General features: G+C 40.2%; 1 protein-coding gene across 2 annotated transcripts in view; it reads left to right on the top strand.

Annotated features, from left to right (window-relative positions):
- The window catches only part of RAB3GAP2 (RAB3 GTPase activating non-catalytic protein subunit 2), a 103,775-nt gene that overhangs the window by 23,961 nt on the left and 56,960 nt on the right, over positions 1-22,854 (top strand). For both annotated transcript variants that reach the window (XM_061382227.1, XM_061382229.1), the window contains exons 3-7: positions 15,530-15,653; positions 16,491-16,572; positions 18,686-18,733; positions 18,825-18,900; positions 19,223-19,324. In XM_061382227.1, coding sequence (XP_061238211.1) covers positions 15,530-15,653; positions 16,491-16,572; positions 18,686-18,733; positions 18,825-18,900; positions 19,223-19,324 — 432 coding nt within the window. The remainder of the gene's footprint in view (positions 1-15,529; positions 15,654-16,490; positions 16,573-18,685; positions 18,734-18,824; positions 18,901-19,222; positions 19,325-22,854) is intronic.

The raw sequence follows: 22,854 nt of genomic DNA, 5'->3' as shown, positions 1-22,854 counted from the left end.
GATGACATAGCTTAACTGTTTCAGTTAAAAGCCAAAATATGCTTCTACTCCTTCTGAAAACACATGAAATTACTCACATGTGAGCATGGCTTGATTCACATAAAAGTTGAGTATTCACAAGTGACCCTTGGGAACGAGGGTGGCTTTTTCTCTTTGTCTTGATGGATTTGCTCACACTGTGGACTTGAAATGCAGCAAGTAAGGCAGTATAGTTAGGCCTTGTTGACAACAGTTTGGGGGTACCAGTCATTCCTAACTGTTGAACCCTTTGCCCTGTCATGGTCTCATATATATGGTGAGGGAGAAGGTATTTGGATGACAACAAAAGTGGGCTAGAACACCCACTAAGATGTTCAAGTCATCCTGCAGTGTTTAAGAGAGCTTCTTTGAATTTGGATCCAGTCTTCAAAACAAGACAACATGGCACTGTGGCCAGGGAAAAGGATGTGACCTCTGCCTGACACAGCAGCAGCATCTAGAACTTTCTCTGTGTAGCATCATTATGAAGTTCTGTTGATAAAAATTTTATAACCAGGACTATTAGTAATTTTACTCAGCTGAAGCAAGAGACTTCTGTTACTTCTGCTACCATCTACGGTGATTAACAACTCCAAAGGCACAGCCAGCTCCAGGGGCCTAGCAAGAATCAAGAGTGCATTTTGTCGAATGTGTGAAATGCAGAAGTGGCACGCTATAGTCAGGGTAGTAGGTGTAACCACCTAGTTGGAATGGAGAGGGAACTTCCTACCCTCTCTTGTCGTGTACAGACAGCAAACCCAAACCCTGCCTTCCATGAGTCCCTTGAAAGTTCTTGTTCACATTAAAGATGAGTGAAGTGAAAGTCACTCAGTCATAGTCTGATTCTTTGCGACCCCATGAACTACACAGTCCATGTAATTCTCCGGGCCAGAATACTGGAGTGGGTAGCCTTTCCCTTCTCCAGGGGATCTTCCCAACCCAGGGATCGAACCCAGGTGTCCCACATTGCAGGCAGATTCTTTACCAGCTGAGCCATAAGGGAAGCCCAAGAACACTGGAGTGGGTAGCCTCTCCCTTCTCCAGGGGATGTTCCCGACCCAGGAATCAAACAGGGGTCTCCTGCATTGCAGGCAGACCTGAGCTATCAGGGAAGCCCTTAAAGATGAGAGAGACCACTTCTTCCAATCCTTAAAGATGAGAGAGAACAGGATTGAAGAAGTGGAGTGGCTTTAAGTCAGGGTGCTGTCACTATCAAAACAATGAGAGGCTTCTCCACCAATTGCCATTGGCAGTTACTGTGACTAGCAGAGTAATGAAAGTAGGCTTTCATTCTTGTTTAGTCTGACATTAAGAGACGAGTCGTGTTCTGGTCTTTAGGAGGCTGCAGTGGTGTGTCAGTGAACCACAGAGAAGGGTACCTAAGAGTAAAGTATGGCAGCCTCTGCCACTGACTGCTGACCTGAAGGCCAGCTCACTGCTATTGAGTCCAGCAAAAGAGCTATAAAAAGTCAGAGTGCTTTTAATCTCCAGGAGACTGTCAACTCTTTGATAGTAGTTTCTTATTTTTATGGCAGAAGGGAGTAAAAAGCTTTTGTAATCAGAGAGATTTAGTACCAGGGGTCTGGATAAGGCTTTGCTAAGGAAAGAGAAAGCCTCTTTAATTTTGCTTCTGGGGTGTCAAGTAGAACGAGGACTCAGTGAAGAAAGCATAATCTAGTATCTATTATCATCAATAGCCAGCCGCGTCCAAGAAGGCATTCATCTGTATGGCAGGCTTTGGAACTTTAAGCATGACTTCCATTATAGAAAAGGACAAATGTCCTTCTCCTGTAGATATTTCATGCCTTTGTTAGTCTCTTCGGCTGCCATAACAGAATACTGCAGACTGGGTGGCTTAAACAACAGAAATTCATTTTCTCACAGTCCCAGAGGCTGGAATCCCAAGGGCAGGGTGCCATCCGGGTTGGTTTCTGATGAGACTCTTCTTCCTGGCTTGCAGGCGGCTGCGTCCTTACCTGGCCTTTCCTCTGTGTGTGAAGACAGAGAGTGGGTTCTGGTGTTTCTTCCTCTTATAAGGATACCAATGTAACAGGTTGGGGCTGTGCCCTTAAGACTTTATTTCACCCTAATTGCCTCATTAAAGGCCCATCTTCAGATAGTCACGTTGAGGGTTAGAGCTTGTGAATTTGGGGGTGGGATACAAATCAGTCCTAACAGTGCCCCAAATAACAGATCCATATCAGGTGTAACTTTTAAGTCTAGAAGTGCATTGAATAAGGTTAAGAAGTTCCTCCTCTTAGATCTTTCCCCGTATTGAATTCTAAGTTGGCATCATGACAGATAGTACCTGACTGGGGGAAATGGGGAAAGAAGATATTGTACTGTAATACCTATCACTTAATGATGTATGACAGATAATAAATTGTGTTTTTTACAGTGTTATAATGGGCTTCCCTGGTGGCTCAGATGGTAAAGAACCCACCTGCAATGTGGGAGACTTGGGTTCGATCCCTCGGTTGGGAAGATCCCCTGGAGGATGGCAGTCCACTCCAGTATTCTTGCCTGGAGAATCCCCATGGACAGAGGAGCCTGGCGGGTTACAGTCCATGGAGTTGCAGAGTTGGACACGACTGAGCAACTATGCACAGCACAGCACAAGGGCTTTTAGTTGGGGTATAGTTTTCTCTTTGGGAAGGAGGTGATACTTTGCTGAGCCTCATGCTGTAATGGGAATTGAGCTTCCCAGGTGGTGCTAGTGGTAAAGAACCCGCCTGCCAGTGCAGGAGATACAAGAGACACGAGTTCGATCCCTGGGTCAAGAAGATCCCCTGGAGAAGGAAATGGCAACCTACTTCAGTATTCTTGCCTGGAAAATCCTATGGACAGAGAAGCCTGGCAAACTACAGTCCATGGGGTCACACAGAGTCAGATATGACTGAAGCTACGTATCATGCATGCAAGGGCTTTTAGTTGGGGTGTAATTTTTTGCTTTGGGAGTAAGGTGCTATTTTGCTCAGCCTCATGCTATAAAGAGAGTTGAGGCAGTGGGAAGAAACTTGCCAGATTAATTTAATTTTAACTAGCAAGGCAGATTGAATGAGCTTTCTTTCATTAAAACCAAAGGGTTGGAAGTACAGAATCAAGGATTAGCTTGACAGCAGTTTCTGAAACAGGAACACAAAAAGTCTTGGGTTAAGGTCCTCAGTTAAGGTAGGCAGCATGGGAAATTTCCATTCAAAAAGACACTCTAGGACTCTGTTCCATCTGTTTTACAGAAGGTGATAGCATGCCGTTTACAGAGGCACTACTGATTTCACACATTAATGGGAATATAAGCATGCTGGCCAGATAGAGGCCCCAGAGGAGACAGCACTACCTGATTAGAGATTCTTAGAGCATTAGTGAAAGTGTTAGTTGCTCAGTCCTGCCGGACTCTTTGTGACTCCATGGATTGTAGCCCGATCCTCTGTCCGTGGGCTTCTCCAGACAAGAATACTGGAGTGGGCTGCTATTCCCTTCTCCAGGCAATCTTCCCAACCCAGACCTCCCACATTGGAGGCAGATTCTTTATCATCTCAGGCAATAATCTGGGGTAATGCTGGAAAATATCTTGCCTTATTTTAGTGCCAGTGGACTCTGGTGCCATCTGGCACAGAAGAGCCGTAAGCACCGGCTGGGCCAGAGGCAGGAGAGCACCCACAGGATGCTGCGGGCACGCCCCAGGCTCTCCTGTGAGGGGTGTGGTCGCAGAGGGTCTCTTTCCTAAGGTGGGCCTCATCAGGACTTTGGACTATTAGAAACACTTTTGTTTCCCAGTGTCCTTCCTCTCCACATTAACACGAAGCTGGGTTTAGCCTAGTGCTTCTCAACTGGGGGTGATTTCGCCACTTAGGGGACATTTGGCAATGTCTCGAGACACTTTGGCTTGTCATAGCTTGGGGGGAGGTGCTAACTGGAGGGATGCTGTGAGGTGTCTTACAGGGCACAGGGCATCCTCCAAAACTGGATTGGCCACCCAAAATGTTAGTCATGCTGGAGTTCAGGAATAGAAATCGTGGAAAGCCCGTGGTTTTTTGTGTAACTGTCTCAGCCTTTCTTCCCACCTTTACCCCCTTTTGTTCTCTAAAATTTCTTGGCCTCGTTTGGGGGCCTCTAAGCTTTTGGTCTTGTAAATCAACCATACCTCAATATAAAAAATAAAGTTATTTAATTTTTTTTAAAAAGGAGGGGGGAATAAACCCTTTTTATCTTTATGGCCATGAGTTTGGTTTTAGTAGATTCCGGTGGAGTGGTTTGCTCGTATGAAAAGTGCAGCTAAAGAACTGTTCACCAGCAAACAGTGTAAGCTGTTCCTGGGTCTTAGGCCACAGACCAACCAACAGTCCAGGCTCAGTCTTAGTGGCAATATTAATGCCTAAATATTTAAGAGCAACCTATTTTTAGTCTCCATATTTAGTCTCCATATTTTAGTCACCACTTTTCCTTGCTCTCGACAGGTGTTCATTTTAGTTCAAATCTGGACTCCTCAGGCATTCCTGCAGGCTAGATTCTGGGAGTTGGTTTTGCATAGTGATGGCCCTCTGGTCTTCTGGCAGGGAGAGAGGGACAGCGACTGAGTGTGAGGAGTCAGGGCGGGGATCTAGGGACCTGCCTCTGCCTAAGCACTTTTTCAACCAAGACTTCTGACTTTAGCCACTCTTTGCTCTCCCTTCCACAGGGAGCTGGCACCGATTCCTAAGCCTGTTGGCAGTTCTGCAGTGCAACTGGAGTTGCTTCTCAGCTTTCCCCAGCATCACTTTAGTAGGAGTTAGTTTTCTAAGGACTGTAAAATCAGTTACCTCCTGTCCATCTGCTTTCTAGTTCTCAAATTTTAGTGATTTTTCTCCTCTTGTTCTTTTTGCCCATACTTGAAGCAAACTCTTTTCCTGCTGGTTTTAGTGGGGTTGAGAGTGGGGAAAGTGAGAGTAAAATTGATACATTTAGTTCTCTTTATGTCAAGGTCCATATAAATTTCATTTTTACATACTGTTCTAAGTCTTGCCTTTTCCATTTAGTGTAATGTGGAGGTTTTTCTGTGTCTCCATATTTAAATCATCTAGTTCTTTTAAAGTAGTACTATTTCATTGTCTAGATGTATTGTGATTGATTCAGGCACACCCCTATTGGGAGACATTTTATTATTTTCTTGTTCTTTTCTGTCACAGGCAGTGCTGTAATCATCTTTACATCTACTGTGCCTCTTTGGTTACACGTGTGTGCAGTATGATGACTGAAAGTCAGACTGCCGGAATTTCTATCCTGTCTTTGCCACTCAGTGACTGTAGAACCTTGGAAAAGTTCTATAACTTCTCTCAGTCCAGTTGCTGCTGCTAAGTCGCTTCAGTCGTGTCCGACTCTGTGCGACCCCATAGACGGCAGCCCACCAGGCTCCCCCATCCCTGGGATTCTCCAGGGAAGGACACTGGAGTGGGTTGCCATTGCCTTCTCCAATGCATGAAAGTGAAAAGTGAAAGTGAAGTCGCTCAGTCGTGCCTGACTCTTAGCTACCCCGTGGACTGCAGCCTACCAGGCTCCTCCATCCATGGGATTTTCCAGGCAAGAGTACTGGAGTGGGGTGCCATTGCCTTCTCCAGTTACCTCATTCCTAAAGTGGGACTAATAGGATTATTAGTCATAGGATTAAAATTATAGGATTATTAGGAGGATGAAATGAGAAGTGCTTAAAATAGTACCTGGAACATACATAGTATGTGCCTCAGTAAATGTTACCCATTCTTATTCTTCCTTTAGAATAAATTCCTAAAAGGTATACATGTTGTTGTTGTTTTAGTTATTACTAAGTCATGTCTGACTCTTTTGCCATCCCATGGTCTGTAGCTCGCCAGTTTCCATCCAAGGGATTTCCCAGGTAAGAATTCTGGAGTGAGTTGCCATTTCCTTCTCTAGTTGACCTTCCTGACCCAGAGATGGAACCCATGTCTGCTGCATTGGCAGGCGGATTCTTTACCATTGAGCCACCAGGGAATCCCGAAAAGGTATACATGTATATTTCAAATTTGAATAGAAATTGCCAAATGGTGCTTCTAAAAGCCTGCCTCAGCATATATTCCAAACATAGTGAGACTGTCTTCCTTCCCTCTCCATGTCACAGAAATGAAAACATCTCTGAGCTAATTGCTTTCCATCATTGTACGCTATTTATTTTGTAAAAAGTGAAATATTTCTCTGTATGCCTATTTTTATCAATCCTGGGAAACTCAAGACAATGAGAGATGGATGTGTTTTCTTACTGCGGTACTTTTCAAAATCATTGGCCCCTAGTAGATTATCAAACTATATACTTTGCAAAATCAGAATGATGTGAAATGCTATTTCAGTGTTTTAATTTTATTTTTAAATTTATGAGTGAGGTTGGTCATCTTTTTACTCAGATATTTTTGGGGGAATGTGTACTGTTGTGTCTGTGTGTGTGTGTGCCTAGAGAATCCCGGGGACGGGGGAGCCTCGTGGCCTGCCATCTATGGGGTCCCACAGAGTCGGACATGACTGAAGCAACTTAGCAGCAGCAGCAGCAGTACTGGTGTGTGTGTGTGTGTGTGAACACTAATAGCGGTTTAAGGTCCATAGCATAGTTTAACTGTCAGATCTGTTCTTATTTATGTTGGGTGCTGATTATTTCTTGTTTATTGAGTCTTATTTGTCCAACTGAATAGTAAAGATTTTGAGCAATAATTGTTTAGTACTTTCTTATATCCCAGGAAGCACATAGATTTTAGTATTAAGTGTTGTCTCAAAAATAAAGAAGTTTGATTTTTTTTTTTTTTTTAGAAGTTTGATTTTTATGTTTGGTGTTTTGTTGTAATTATTTGTGAAGTGAATTTTTTGTGAGTAATGAATTTGTTTTGTAAAAATGAAGTTTATAGAAAATTCAGGTAGGGAAAAAAATATAAAGAATAAGATAGTCAACTTTCTGACATCTAAGAATAGTCATCATTACTAACTTTAAGAAGCTGTAATTGTGGGCATATTTGGCTAAGTGGTTGGATGAATGGGCAAACAGATAATTCTCTAAAAATGGGATCATATATATTCAATTTAAAATAATAGCAGAATTAATCCTACTGTAATTGACAGTTGAAATAAAACTGGAAAGGTTACTGAATGATTGTTAAGTTACTCTAAGGTTAGAAAGAAAAATAATTTTAAAAACTGAAAGATTGAAGTCAGAGGTTTTTGTGACTGTGTTTGTAAATTTTTTTCCTTTGTGTTATCTGTAATGAAATTTGTAACCAACTTTATAGCTCTTGCCTTGCCTCATTTTAATATTGACAAGACCTTAATTTAAGATGTTTGATTTGAGAATTTTAGTCTGTGATCTGGAAAATGGCCAAGACCAATACTTTTCATGCTGTGTTAGAGAAAGCTCTAAGGTTCTGCAGAGATGCTTCCTCATTTCTGATTTTATCTATTTCATATGTTAAAATACTGTATAAAATTTTGTTTGGGAATAAGAAAGTCCTGCAACCTAAAAAAAAAGTTTGAGAAGCATTGGGTAGTACATATGCTAATAGGAAACTAGAAAAAAAAGACAACTTATATAGCATTGTTATTTACTTCTTTGTGTTTCAAAATTGCCAAGCACTTACATCTCTTGGTTTAGAAAGTGTAGTTCAGTTCAGTTCAGTCGCTCAGTTGTGTCCAACTCTTTGCGACCCCATGAACCGCAGCACGCCAGGCCTCCCTGTCCATCACCAACTCCGGGAGTTTACCCAGACTCATGTCCACTGAGTGGGTGATGCCATCCAGCCATCTCATCCTCTGTCGTCCGCTTCTCCTCCTACCTTCTATCTTTCCCAACATCAGGGTCTTTTCAAATGAGTCAGCTCTTCACATCAGGTGGCCAAAATATTGGAGCTTCAGCTTCAACATCAGTCAGAAAGTGTAGCTGACTAGTTTATGCCCATGAATTAGGAAGTGAAATACTGAGAATTCACGCTGACTGTGCTGACAGTCCCTTATTTGTACTGGATTCTGTTGGCACCACTGTCACGTGTGCGTGTCTGTGACAGCACAGTGACAGTGACAGTGAAAACTGCACATGATGGACTTATTAACTAAAGTTGAAGGCCTTGAAAAATTACTCTGGGCAGGGGCTCTCTAGTCATCACAGTGGTTGATACACCACAAAACATGTGCCACTCTTCAGAGTGATATTTACCAGCCCCTGTGGTGGCCAGCTATAATGAAAGGTTAGTTAAATTACTACATTTTCCCATCTGCTGCCTTGTGAAAGACTAATCGTTTGATGAATTTGTGCGATTAACATCAAAAGAAATAAAATTTTAAATTACATATTTGTTACAGTCCTAGTGTTTAGAATGGATTCCCTTTCATAATCCACATTGATGGCTTCCATATTTGTGCAGATTAAGAAAATATTTTACTAATCTCAAGGCAAAGAAAAAACTTTGAAGTTTAGGATATGCTAAAAGAAAATTATACATTCTCTTTTCTCACCCCTAAGCAGGAGCTGTGTTTTATAGCTAATGGGTGAATTTAATGTTAACTTTAGTATCTGAGTGCATGCTGAGTTTTGTGGAAAGCCAAGGTATTCCTTGATGGTGCTGTTTTTGTTTTTTTAAATATCATGCCTCACTAGGGAAATTAAGTACTTTATCACATGATCACATTATTTTAGAATCATTACCTTTAAGGGAGCATTGTTCCTAGACATAGGCCCCATATTCGTGTGGGAGGTTTTCAGAAAAATCTTAATTGGTAGCAGATGCCCTTATGGTACAAAACAGTATGAGCTTGCATCTTACCAGCCAGCAAATGTGTGTTGGCACATTCTTACGAGACCTTGACAGCCCACTTTCCTCCCTTTACTTTTTTAATCATCGAGGGGCCCTCATCTTTCAGTTAAAAGACTAGAGCTCCTTGTCACCCCCTTCATTCTGAACGCAGAGCAGAGCGGAATTGAAGGGGCTGTGACTGTTTTGCTTCTAGGTCGAAGCTTCTCAGGGCAGTGCAGCATGGAAACAGCACAGGGGGTTGTCCAGGCAGTTGCACCCCAGGGCCTGCGTTCAGATGCCTGCGTCCAAATCCCCGCTCCCTCTGTGTGATGTAGGGAAGGAGAGGAGTAATGGAACCTTCTTGGAGAGCAACAGTGAGAATTAAGTATGATTTATGTGTAAAGCATTGAACACAGCGTCTGGCACTTAGTGTTTGGCAGATGTTCCTGTTGTACATCATCCAGGTCACTGATGTCAGCCCTGTGTCATTCCTGTTGAGTTAGGTGGCCAAACCCAAACACACATCTGGGGCAAACACTTCCTCTGATGGAATCACTGTCCTCTGCTTAGGGTGGCGCCAAAGGATTCCTGTATCGTGAGAGGAGATTTCATGTGACTGGCCTCATTCCTGCCACGTTGCTCGGGTGTGAGTAGCAGGCATTCTAGGACAGTGAACAGTGTAGGACTTCTACTTCCCGTCCTTTTGTTCTTTGCCTGCCTTTGTGTACAGCATATTAGTTGTTGATTCAGATGTAGCAAGGGATTTCTTTTTCTTTTTGAGGATTTATTGAAAGACATTTGATTTATAGGAGTACTTCGCCCACCTCCACTCCCAGTTGTTTTTAGTTCTTCCATTTGCTTTATCATTTTCTGATAAAAATTCACACTGCATGGGGCAAAATAGCTAAGCCTGTGGAGAAATAACACATTTTAGCTCTGTTTATAATTTTAAAGATAATACTTGTTTTTAGTTGTGTCCTTAAAAGGCTTTTTATTTTATCAAATCTGATACATTGAATATTGTATCTTCAGAATTAAATGTGACCAGGAACTTGTAGTTGCTCCTACCCCGCCCCAGTGTGGCTGTGGATCAAAAGAGCTATCGAACTTGTGTTAAGAGCACACACCATTGGATTTCGTGACAAGCTAGCATCATTCCCAAGCAGCAAGACTAAAGCTTTAAATCTAGAATTTTACAACGTGTCAAATCCTAATGATAATATGATATCTTAATATAATGTAACCTAATATAGTACAAGCCCTAGGGAAGGAAATGGCAATGTATTCCAGTATTCTTGCCTGGGAAGTCCCATGACAGAAGAGCCTGGAAGGCTATAGTCTGTGAAGTTGGAAAAGAGTTGGAGGTGACTTAACCACAACAACAAGGAATAGCATACCTTATTTCATTGTGCTTTGCAGATATAGTGGTTTATTTTTCTTTTTAACAAATTGAAGGTTTATGGTAACCTTGCATCAAACAAGTGATTGATGCCACTTTCCAACAACATTTGTTCACTTCCTGTTTCTTTGTCACAATTTTCTAATTCTTGAAATATTTCAGATCCTCTACTGGTAAAATGATTATGATTTGCTGAAGGCTAAGATGATGGTTAGCATTTTTTATCAATAAATATTTTTAAATTACAGAGTATACATTTTTTAGACATAATGCTATTATGCATTTAATAGACCACAGGATAGTATATATAAACATAACTTCTATATGTGCTGGGAAATCAAAAAATTCATGTGACCCACTTTGTTGTGGTGTTTGCTTTATTGTGGAGGTCTGTAGCTGAACCCACAGTATCTTTGACCTCTGCCTATATAAGATAGTCATGTGAGTGTTGTATAACTTAATTTTGGTATATGGAACTCCCACTTGTACTCAGTCAGTTTTGCCATGATAGACTAGGAAGATCTGCTTTTAGTCCCACAGTCACAGGAAAGATGGAGAGTTGGAGAGTGAAGAGTGATGGAAGGTATTGGTTTTTGCCATCTTCTCACCCCTCCCCCACCAGCCCTCATCATCAATAGATGAAATTGGAATGCTGATCCATGTGGTTTCATATTAGTAAAAATGTACATGATTGAGATGGCTCAGCAAGGGTGGGGATGTAACCAGTCATTGTGGAGTAGTTTCTCTGAATTTGCTTCTCAGTGATATCTACTTCTTCTGCTTTCATCTTGGTTAATTCTTACAGGGCAGAACTCATGTTTGTGCTGAAATGCCTTATAGTCCACTTGCTGGACATGGTGGCAGACAAAGCTTGATTATAATTTGACACTGAATTCTAAACCCAATAGAGAGATTAGTTCTTAGTGTGTTTACTTGTACCTACATGGATATTGTACCTACATGGATCAGATCAGATCAGATCAAATCAGTCGCTCAGTCGTGTCCGACTCTTTGTGATTCTTTGCATGGATACATCAGCCATAATCTTAAAATGTTAAATCATAAAATTACTTAAGGAAAAATATTACTAAAGATACTATTATTCCTTATGGATACATTACTTAGCATACTAGTCTTGAATCAATTGCTCACTGTTATATAGTTTCATGTGTAAGAATAAATACTAGGTAATTCGGGTATCTTTGTGAATATAAATAAGGAGGAATTGGAAAGCTGTTATTCACTCATGTTTGCAGTTGTGCAGTGAGCGGAGTAGAGGAGTCATAGAAAGTATCGAAGACGTCTAGTCTAGGGTTAGAGAAATGCAATCACAGAAGAAACATCAGAGAATAGTAAGACTTTTCATGGCAATAAATCCAAAGGATGGTAAAGTCAGAGGAGAATGAGATTGCAATAGGAACTGGCATGTGAGATGGACAGATAGAAAAGAGGAAAGAATCTTTCTAAAGGAAGAACTCAGAGCAGTGCCTCAAGAATGTGCTGACTCCCATGTTCAAATATGGTTCCTCACAGCTCTAAATCAGTTTGCAGAACCACAGGAAGAGTAGCCTGGTATATTGTTGTTGTGTCATTGCTAAGTTGTGTCCAGACTGTTTGTGACCCTGTGGACTATAGCCAGCCAGTCTCCTCTGTTCCTGGGATTTCCCAGGCTAGAATTCTGGAGCAGGTTGCCATTCTTCTCTGAGGGATCTTCCCGACCCAGGAGTCAAACCTGCATCTCCTGCATTGGCAGTTGAATTCTTTACCTCTTAGCCACCAGGGAAGCCCAGTCTGCTATATAGCGATAAGGAATAGGGCAGTTCTTTTAGAGAAAATACTTTTCATTGACTGAGACTGGAGTCAAATCCTGCTGCTAAGTCGCTTCAGTTGTGTCCGACTCTGTGCGACCCCACAGACAGCAGCCTGCCAGGCTCCCCCATCCTTGGGATTCTCCAGGAAAGAACACTGGAGTGGGTTGCCATTTCCTTTTCCAATGCATCAAAGTGAAAAGTGAAATGAAGTTGCTCAGTCGTGTCTGACTCTTCGCAACCCCATGGACTGCAGCCTACCAGGCTCCTCCGTCCATGGGATTTTCCAGGCAAGAGTACTGGAGTGGGTGCCATTTCCTTCTCCGGGCGTCAAATCCTAAGGCTTCTTAAAGACCTGTTGCAGTCACCCACCAAGATGAGAGTGGTCGTCCTCTGGCCTCAGATGCTGATTGTGTGGCAGGGAGTACATATTTTTAACCGTCCCAAGACTTTTATCTTTATTGTAGAATGAGGTGTGGGCCAGTTAGTCTTTAAATGCCTTCCATCTTTGAATTTCTTAAACTCTTTGTCTTTTGGGCAAATGTAAACACAGCTCTCATCCTTACTAGTGACAGTATTTTGAAAACAGGATAAAAACAGGAATAATACTCTTTGTTGAAAAGTAATTTTTACAAACTTTTTGGAGTTTACTGTTTGAACAAAATTTTGGAAGTATTATAAAAGGAAGGAACCCATTTGTATAGATGTTCTATTATTTAAAAAAAATTTTTTTTATAGAGCTTGCCAAAAGTAGAGCTGTATTATCCCTATTCTGGAACATTGTTTGGATTTCTTTTCTATTACAATGAGATGGAAATTTTATAGAGCAGTCAAAGAGTTTAGATACTCTTAATTTCTTATCAAACAGAACACTTAAATAATAACCCTGTATCACTCTCCCTGCTTTGATTCTTCTTTCTGAAGGCTGTTTTCCCTTGAAAACTCCTGAACGTCAGTTAGTGTAATTGGATCTCATTGAACTAGAGGAAACCATAGGGCGGTGATGCCCTCAGCGGCCAAGGCGCTTTGAGGAGTCCTGGGTGCGTGCCGGCCAAACGGAGACCGTGTACTCGGGTGGAGATTGTGGGTCAGGGGAGAAGTGAATTACAACTCAACTTTTACCTTATAACTTTCACTTTTTAGGGAATAATTTTCTCCCTGGCTTATATGTAGAAAAATACACATTAAAAACAACAGACTAGATAACAAAAGTCCTAAAAATTGTAGCTTTACTAAAATAAGGGATCGTGCCAGTATGACTCTTCTCCCTATCTTTTGGGAGTGAGTGCAACCTCTTTAGCGTACCTTGCGGAAGAAAGAGGAATATGGTTGATTCCTCAGTGTTCCATTGAGAAGGAAAAATAATTCGATGGCTATTCCAGAGGTTTCAGACTTACTTGGAGATTTTCCTAAGGGTTTCTTATAATCCGTATTTTATTTCTGTTTTAAACATTTCTTTGATAGTATCACAGCAAGAAATATTTATCTTTCCTAGAAATACTGCCATAATATTTCTGATTAGGATGATTTTCTGTTTTTAAAATCCTTTAAATTTCATTGTACTAGCAATATATTCTTATTGTTTGTGGTAGTCACACAATCATGTTTTTTTGCGACCCCATGGACTATAGCCCACAAGGCTCCTCTGTCCACAGAATTCTCCAGGCAAGAATACTGGAGTGGGTTGCCCGTCCCTTCTCCAGGAGATCTTCCCAACCCAGGGGTAGAACCGAGGTCTCCCACATTGCAGGGGGATTCTTTACCATCTGAGCTACCAGAGAAGTCCTAAAAGCTTTAAAAACCATAATTTTTTTTTTTTTTTAAATGACAGCATTCTGCATCTCTTCCCCCCCTCTTCCCTCTCATCTTGGTTAATTCAATCCAAAAGCTGTCGGGTAGGGTTGAGTAAGGTGGAAGATCAAATGACATAAAACCTAGGAGCTATAAGAGAGTAAATATAAATAGATCAGTAATTTTAAGACATAAAATTTTAAAATTCTGCATGAAGAAAACTAAGCTATGACATGAACTGGGGAAAGCTTTTGTTCAAAGGGCCAATTTTCTTTGTATGTAAAAATGCTAAGTAGAAAACGAAAGAAGGGAAAGGTATGTAAAGGTTTTGTTGTAGCATTTTTTTTAATAATGTCAAAACATGCGCCTAAATAGCAGAATAGTTAGGCAGTTTCTAAGGAAAAGAACCTTCTATAGCCATTAGGATGATAGTATGAAAATTCAGTGGTGTCCCAATTGTGGGTGATTTTCCCCTTCTATTTTCTGTGTTTTGAATAAAACAAAATAAATCTCCAATAAGCAATACAATGTTATCAGGAAAAATAAATGCTTTATGTAAAAAAAGGTATATACAAATCAATTAGAGAAAGATCAGCAACCCAACAGGGGGTCTGCAAAGGAAAGGAACAATATACTGTTCATAGAAAAGTCTCTTAAGCATATGAAAAAATACCCATTCTCACTCATAAGAGCAATGCTGTAGACTAAGATACTACTTTTTATGGGCTAGTTGGACAAAAATCAGAGTTAAAGCGCTTTTGAAGAGTCCCTGAGGAAGCAAGCACTTTCAAAACTTGCTGGGTTAGATTATAAGTTAACACAACTTCTGCAGAGCACAATTTGGGCATAGCTAGCAAATTTACTAACACACATTCCCTTTGACTAGGAACTTATCCTACTGGCATCCTCCCACATAAACTGATAAATGTATAAAATTATTCATTGTAGCATCATTTGTAGCAGCAAAAGACTGTGAACAACACAAATGTCAATCAGTGGGGGCTGGGGTGTTTCTACAATGGAATGCTCTACAGCCATTAAAAAATTTAGGAACTTTAGGTAGAGTGAAATCTAAGGTATATGTTAAGAGAAAAAAAATATAGAAGTATGTATGTAGCATGCTACCATTTGTGTCAGGAAAGGGGAAAGGGGTAGTTAATTATATTTGCCTATGTGCATGGTGTCTCTGGAAATACACGTGAGATACAGTCGCACTGCTGTCTCCAGAGTGAACAGCAGGGTGGCTGGGACACAGGAATTGTCAGACTTTGCAAAGACCTTTTTGGATCTGTGAATTTTTAACCATAGGAATTTACCTATATAGTAAGTACATATTCAGTTGAAAAAAATAAAACACCTTTCAGATCACATAAAAAGAAATGTTACACTTTACAGGCCATAGGTGCCAGGTAATATTTTCTTTGCTGTCTAGCTGCAGATGCCCTAGCTATCTGTCTCAAGTAGGATTAGTTACCAGATTTCCTAACTAAATCATTCCTGGAATGATCCCTATGTGAGATTCTTTTAATGTCTTGCTATCTGTTTTATTTAAAATTGTTACATGAATTTTCAAAACTGAGATCTGCTTGTGGTGAGTATTTTTTTATTGGTCATCTTTGACATGTTTTGATAACAAATATTATTGAGACTATAAAAGAATTGGGAAGGTTTCTTTTCCATTGCTTCTCAAGGTGGACGTGGTGAGTTGAACTGTTCTTGGTATTTTTCCATGGAAGTAATTGTAGTTTTACTCACAGGAAGAAGAAGGAAATACTTGCAAACCACAAAAAACTTGCTGGCTTCAAGATTGTATTTTATCATTATCTCCAACCAATGATCTTATGGTTATAGCTCGGGAACAAAAAGCTGTATTTCTAGTGCGTAAGTACTCTATAATTTTCATTTAATTTAATGCATAGAGTAGAAAATGAATTAGGTAGAAAGAAAAAGTGTTACTTCTCCATTATATGGTAGCATTTGATAGCTTGATATGTTGCACAGCACTTTTGATTCTCTTTTCTTTCTTTCTCTTCCCCTTTCTTTGCCTTTCTCTTCTGTTTCTTTCCTCTCTTTCAATCTTGGCTGCAGATACTCTAGCTGTCTCTGTCTGGCACTTCAGAAGCAGTTTTGGGCATTGCCCAATTCTCAGAAGGGGCAGTTAGAGCTAAAAAGGCCACTGCCCCCTTCTCAGCAATAATGTGAATTGGGTGACTTTCAACTCTAATTTGAAAGCTCACAGTACTCTTGTTTCCTTTTTGGGGTATAAGCTTAGCTTACAATTTTTGTTGAAGATTAAAGTTTGGCTATATATAGAAGGTGGAAAACCTCACTGATCAAAATAAGGTCTTGTGTTAAATGGGTACGGAGTTGCGCTGTTAAGCAGATTTGCTCTCCAATAGCATAAATCTATTAGAAAATTTTTCTTTGCCAATTGAAGATAAAAGTTTTATAAATAAAAATGATGGGGTAATACATAGAATTAATAACTTTATTATATGGATTGCATTGGAAGAGAGACTAAAGAGTTTTGTAACAATCTTATAAAAATTTTTAAACATTATCTTAAATTTACTTATAGAAAGACCTACATAAGTTAATATAGAACTATTAAATTCTGCACCTATCATTCTAAAGGAAAATAATGAAATTAATAAATTCTGTTTTAGTATGCTGTAATTTAAGTTATTTTGTATGATGATTTTTTTTTTTTTTTTCCAGCAAAATGGAAACATAGTGATAAAGGGAAGGAAGAAATGCAGTTTGCTGTTGGTTGGAGTGGTTCTTTAAGTGTTGAAGAGGGGTAGGGACCAGTTAGTTCTTTTTGTCTCTCCATATGTTAAATGTATATGTGAAATTGTTTGACTTGTATATCAGTCTGCTAAGATGTTTCGTCATTTGGAATGTTGATTAAATGTATGTTCATTGCAGCTTTAGAGATTGTAGAGCATGATTTGGGCAGTAAACTTTAATTTTATTAACCATGTAATTATTAATCAAAGAACCAAAAAAAAAACGACCCTTGCATTTGGAGAGGATTTACAGGAGAGTTCAGAGAGAACTCCATAATATCCTGTCTATATTTTGTCTTTTCCTTTAGTTCAGTCACTCAGTCGTGTCAGATTCTTTGCGACCCCATGACAACATGTGGTCCCCTGGAGAAGGGAATGGCAAACCACTCCAGTATTCTTGCCTTGAGAACCCCATGAACAATCTTTTCCTTAGCTCTCTGTTATTATTATCTCTCTCTTTTTTTTTTTAAGCATACCACATGGCATATGAGATCTTAGTTGCCCAACCAAGGATCAAACTTGTGTCTCCTGCAGTGGAAGTATGCACTTTTAACTTCTGGACCACCAGGGAAGTCCCTCATTGTTAATTTTATTCAGCCAAAAGTCAAGGGCTGCCATGGTCCTCTCTGCTTTGTTAGCACTGAGCTTGTACTTAAAGGGGACAGTGCTACATTAATTGTTAAAACTCATAAATACTTAAGAAATGCAAGTTAGTAAATTCAAGTTTCTTATCTACCTGGTTAGAGTTTTAAAACCAGATCTCTAGCATGGTTCTGTGATGGAGCTGCTAGCCTGGAACCTGCAGCCAAAAATTGTTTTCAGTTAAATTTTTATGACTGAAAGTTATCTAGTTGGAATGAATAAGGTTCTTTAGACTTTAAATTCAGATAAAAGACAATCAAATAGAAATCCATAGTACATGCCTGACACTCTGTAGAGACTCAGTGAATTATTTTCTACTCTTGTCAAAATAAATGCTATTTCTCCTTGAGTCATTTAGTCTAAGCATTTTGAAGACTTTTAATTTCTGTCAGAAATGCACATGCAAGGTTCAGTTACTTTAGGGCTTCCCGGATCGCTCAGTGGGTAAAGAATCCACCTCCAATGCAGGAAACACAGATTTGGGTTCAATCCCTGGGTTGGGAAGATCCCCTGGAGAAGGAAATGGTAGCCCACTGCAGTATTCTTGCCTGGAAAACCCCATGAACGGAGGAGCCTGGCAGGCTACAGCCCAAAGGGTCACAAAGAGTCAGACATGACTAAGCATGCAGGCATGACAGGAGGGCCCGAGGCTGTCAAGAGCCTCACCCACTTATGCTAGTGTGTTACTTTAATGTTTTCAGTTACCTAGAGACAACAAACAACCAAAAAGATTCATTTTGTTTGGTGTCTAGTTTGATATATGGGGAAGAGGATTTATACTTTGTTGAATAAACTGGTGATGGTCCTGAGTTTTGACAGTTTAAGGAAGAAGTCAGTAGGCATTATTTTAATTTTGAGGCTTGTCTCTGTGCGTGGGACAAATTTTTCTCAAATCTGCATGTCAGAAAAAAAAAAAATCTTTTAGGGACCATCCAGCTCATCAGGTGCTTAGAAATAGGTTATCAGCAGCAATTTCTGCAAAATATAAAAAGAAAAAGAAGCCAGCCAGTTGAAATATGGCAAGTCTCCAGAATCATGTTCTCAACAGAAATGCAGTCTGCCTGTTATGTGATTGCCAGTTCCTCCCACCTTCTTCCCAAGTTCTTCACTTATGTGGAGGAGAAGGGAACAGTGGGAAATGACTGCTTGGTGATCCCTTGATGTTTTCTTACTTTTGTGTATAATCAGTTGTATACGGTAAAGGTTTGCTTTTTTTACTTTTATGCTTTTCATGACAATACAGAATGAAAAATACTGTTTTTTTTATTAACCTCAAGTGAATGTGACGTTAGCTTTTATGTGAATGGGTTTTATTACCCTCCTTATGGTGGAGTTTTGCTCATTTTTTAAATTTATGTATTGGATACAACTGGTCCACAGAACTCATCTTCCACTTAATTGTCCTTTAACATCCAAACATAGAGATAGAAAAGACATTGATAAATTGATTGGGTAAACATATGATTTTGTCTTTGTTTTTAGGGAATGTGTAACCAGTGCTTTGTGCATCCCACTAGCAAGCCAGAAGAGGTAAGGATAAGTGAGTCAAGTGAGGCTTTTTTTTTTTTTTTTTTTGGTTTGATGTATGAACTCTTAAGATCATTGATTTTGTTTGTAACAGGAGTTCCACTGGACGTCCAGACTGGACCTGCATTGTGGTGGGCTTTACTTCGGGTTACGTACGCTTCTACACAGAGGTGAGTTGAGCGTTACGCAGTTGAAAGGCACCATTTGACTGGAAAACCTGGTTCCGCATTCCCATCACACTCCTTTGTGACTCACTCCCTGCCACTTGAATGTGTAGTTATTACTTATGGGGGTGAAGGCTGGGACAGGGGAGGTATGGTGGTAGAAAGTTCTGCTGTAAACTATAGAGAAGAGAAGCCATGTTCTTCTGCAGACTGACCACCTGGCATCCGTGGAAGACCTGTGGGGGAAATGCCGCTCTTTGCCCAGCCTCACCTGTTCAGGTATATTGGTAAGAAAACAAGCAGGGCTCGTCTCTGTGCTTCCTCCTAGAACGGCGTGCTCCTGCTCGCTCAGCTCCTGAACGAGGACTCAGTGCTTCAGCTCAAATGCAGGACCTACGAAATCCCACGACATCCTGGTGTGACTGAGCAGGTAGCGTAAGAGATTGTGTCCAGAGGGACAGTGGCTTTACTCTGAAGTGGTTTCTTCCTTCTTGTTGGGTGGAAACTTTAAGGTATCTTCTCGTGGCACGGTGAGCTCTGCTGTCAGACTTTAGAAATAGAAGCTATTCATAGCTGAGTAAGGAACACCAGTCTTGCTTTTACTTACTGAAATTTCGTGTGCTTTGCTCTACAGTAAAATAAAACACTTAAGTTGGAAACCAAAAGATTTTCTCATTTTTAGAACTTAATAGTGACTTAAGGTAAAAATGGCTTTATATAACCTTGGCTTTATATAACCTTATATCTTTTTTATTTGGACGTAGGTGTTAAAAGTATGTAGAGTAAAAGATTTAGCACTATTAACAACAGAGTTAATAGTGCTACTATATTGCACTAATCTATTTCTCAGAAAAGGGGTTATTCAGTTTTTATTTACTGTGGAAAATATTTTATATTCATTGAAAATTTTGATAGAGAAAATACTATTGAGTGTCTAAGGCACTCCACAGTTTTCACTTCTTCCTAGGTGCTGTGTGAGATTTTGGTTGTCTCACAGTCAAAAATTTTGATTGTGTCTACAGTAATTGTAGAGGCACATGAACTAATATGCTCTTGTTCAGCACATCTTGTGTGGTACATCATCAAAACTATATAATATGCCTTCTCTCTTGGTGCTGTCCGGCTTCCAAGAGGTTTGAAGTAAGCAGATGAATGTATATTGTGTTCCTTTGTGGACGTAAATTGTGTGATAGACTGGAGTGAAATTTAACCAGTAAGAATAGACTAATATCTGTTCATACTGGTGATTGAGTTAATCAGTAGTATTAAGCATTACCTTATGAGCTGCTAATTTACATGAACAGAATAACTTCTGTGCAAATCTAGAGAAGAGGGAGCTCAATTAGGACTAGGGTAATAAAGGAAAATTTCGTTGAGGAGGTAGAGTTTGAATTAAGCCTTGAAAATGGGTATAGAACTTAGAAAAGAAGGGAAAATATTTTAGGTAGTTAGGAAAAAAATCAGGAAAGATTCAAACATGGAACTGTGAGACATCAACTGTGTTAGAAACTGAGAAACTGTCCAATAGTCTGAGTGACCAGATTGTTTTCATGAATTTGAAAGTGAAGCGAAAATCAGAATTGCTTCAGAAGATTTAGAAGCTACTAGAGATATGGCAACCCACTCCAGTACTCTTGCCTGGAAAATCCCATGGATGGAGGGGCCTGGTGGGCTGCAGTCCATGGGGTTGCTGGGAGTCGGACACGACTGAGCGACTTCACTTTATTTTTTCACTTTCATGCATTGGAGAAGGAAATGGCAACCCACTCCAGTGTTCTTGCCTGGAGAATCCCAGGGACGGGGGAGCCTGGTGGGCTGCCGTCTGTGGGGTCGCACAGAGTCGGACACGACTGAAGTGACTTAGCAGAGATATGAGAAGGAAGTAGTATCATCAAAGGGATCTTGAAGGACCTTGTTCTGGATGAATTGGACTTGTGAGAATCTGGAATCAGGGAGGCTAGTTATCCTGTTTTTTCAGTTATCAGTAATAGAGTGCAGTGCTGCGAGCCAGGACTGGAATGGCTGTGGGAAAAGGGAGGAACATTCGACAGGACTGGGTACTGTATCGAGATGCTGAATTTTTTGGGGGCTGCATCTGGTCTTAGTGATGGCATGTGCGATCTTTGGCTGTGGCACACAGACTCTCTAGTTGTGGTGCTCAGGCTCAGGGCTTGCAGCGTCTGGGCTTAGTTGCTCCACTGCATGTGGGATCTTAGTTCCCCTACCAGGGGTTGAACCTGCATCCCCTGCATTGCAAGGCAGATTCTTAACCACTGGACCACCAAGAAAGTCCCAAGGTGTCAAATTTAAAGAGAAAAATGAGTTGGCTCTAAGATCTCCTGCATTGAGGCATTTGATTTTGTACATGTTTGAGGTGATAGTAGGAAATAAAATGAAATGCCATCATGCCTGTAGTGATACAGAACTACCCCAGAGGTACAAAGACTAGATTGAAGATGATGACTGAAGTCACAGATACTGAACGAACTCTTCCCAGGACCCATTATAGGAAAATGAAACTGAAAGCTGAAGACTTAAGTTACAATGCTGATCGTAAGGAGTTGGGAGAAAATGGAACTATTGCAGGAAACAAACAAGGAACTGTTGGAAATCCAAGACGGTGATCTATTTATTGAAGCTGCCTCTCAAGAGCCATTTAAAAAAAAAAAAAACAAATTCCCTGGAAGATGAAGGTTCTTTAAATACTTTAAACTTGACTGTGTTTGTAATAATCTGTTTTTAGAGCTGGTGGAAAAATATAACTCACATTTAAATACTTGCTATTTGCTTTTGTGAGTCAAAATCTTTTCACTGAAAAATATTTATTAAACACATGGAGGGAAGTCTTTGTTGTTACTCTGTATTTTACATAAGCATCTTTCGTTCCAATATATATCAGTTTGTATATCAGAAATATCTATTTGCTGCATCTTTAGTGCACTCCCACATCTATTAAAGATCACAAGAGCAGATTTCCTTGTAATTCAGAACTGGGGGCAGTGAGTATAGTAGGTGGGACGACTGGTCATTGCAGGAGAAGATTCTAAAGGGAGATGTTTTTCTGGAATGCCAAAGAAACCTCTTCTGTGGTTTTTGCACAGAGATCCCTATCATTTAGCTCAATTTCTGCAGCTTTTGGACATTGGTGTTTATAAGAGTATCTTTTTCAGGAAAACAGTCTTGTTTTGGAGATACTTGGCTAGCTGGTGGTTAGCTCCTCCCTGTCAGGGACCTCTCCCCCACTGCCATGCTCGGTGGACTGCGTAAGCTAGGCATTGTCAAAGTGTCATGAGAACCCCGACATCAGCTCCCACCCCTTGTGGCCCACAGAAATGTTTAAAAATGGAAACACCCCAACAGTCCAGTAGAAAAAAAGGACAAGGCAGTTCTCCAAAAAAGAAATATAACTGATCGACAGCATATGATAAACTTGTGAATGATACTGATAATCTCAGAATTATAAGCAGCTACATTTGGATAATTTTTCACCTTTCAGATTGGCAAAGGTGAAGATTAACAAAACTTGGTGACAGAGGGAGAATCAGGCACTGTCATGTATTGTCGGTGGAATTATAAACGGATAGGTACTTCCTTGAGATAGTTTAATAATATGAATGAAAATGAAAATTGTGAATGCTCTGTGACCCAACAGACCTCCCTGAAGGAATTTAGATCAAAGTGATGTGAAAAGATACATACAAAAGAATGTTTACTGCAGTGATGTTCGTAATAATGAAAATATTTCATTCATTCATAAACATTTATTTACTGCCCGTTATGTACCCAGCCTAGTTGTAATCACTGAGAATCCATTTTTGAACCAGACATGCAAGGTTTCTGCTTTTGTGGAGCCTACAGTTTGGAGGTGACGGAGGGTAACCAATGATGAACAGCTGGAGATTTTTCAGGATGTTTCCAGCCTCTGATAGGTTCTGTGAGGGAAGTAATCATGTTGATGAG

This window comes from Bos javanicus, chromosome 16 (genome assembly GCF_032452875.1).
Source record: "Bos javanicus breed banteng chromosome 16, ARS-OSU_banteng_1.0, whole genome shotgun sequence".
NCBI lineage: Eukaryota > Metazoa > Chordata > Mammalia > Artiodactyla > Bovidae > Bos > Bos javanicus.
The sequence above is the reverse complement of the archived record's forward strand: the minus strand, read 5'-3'. Positions and strand labels throughout refer to the sequence as shown.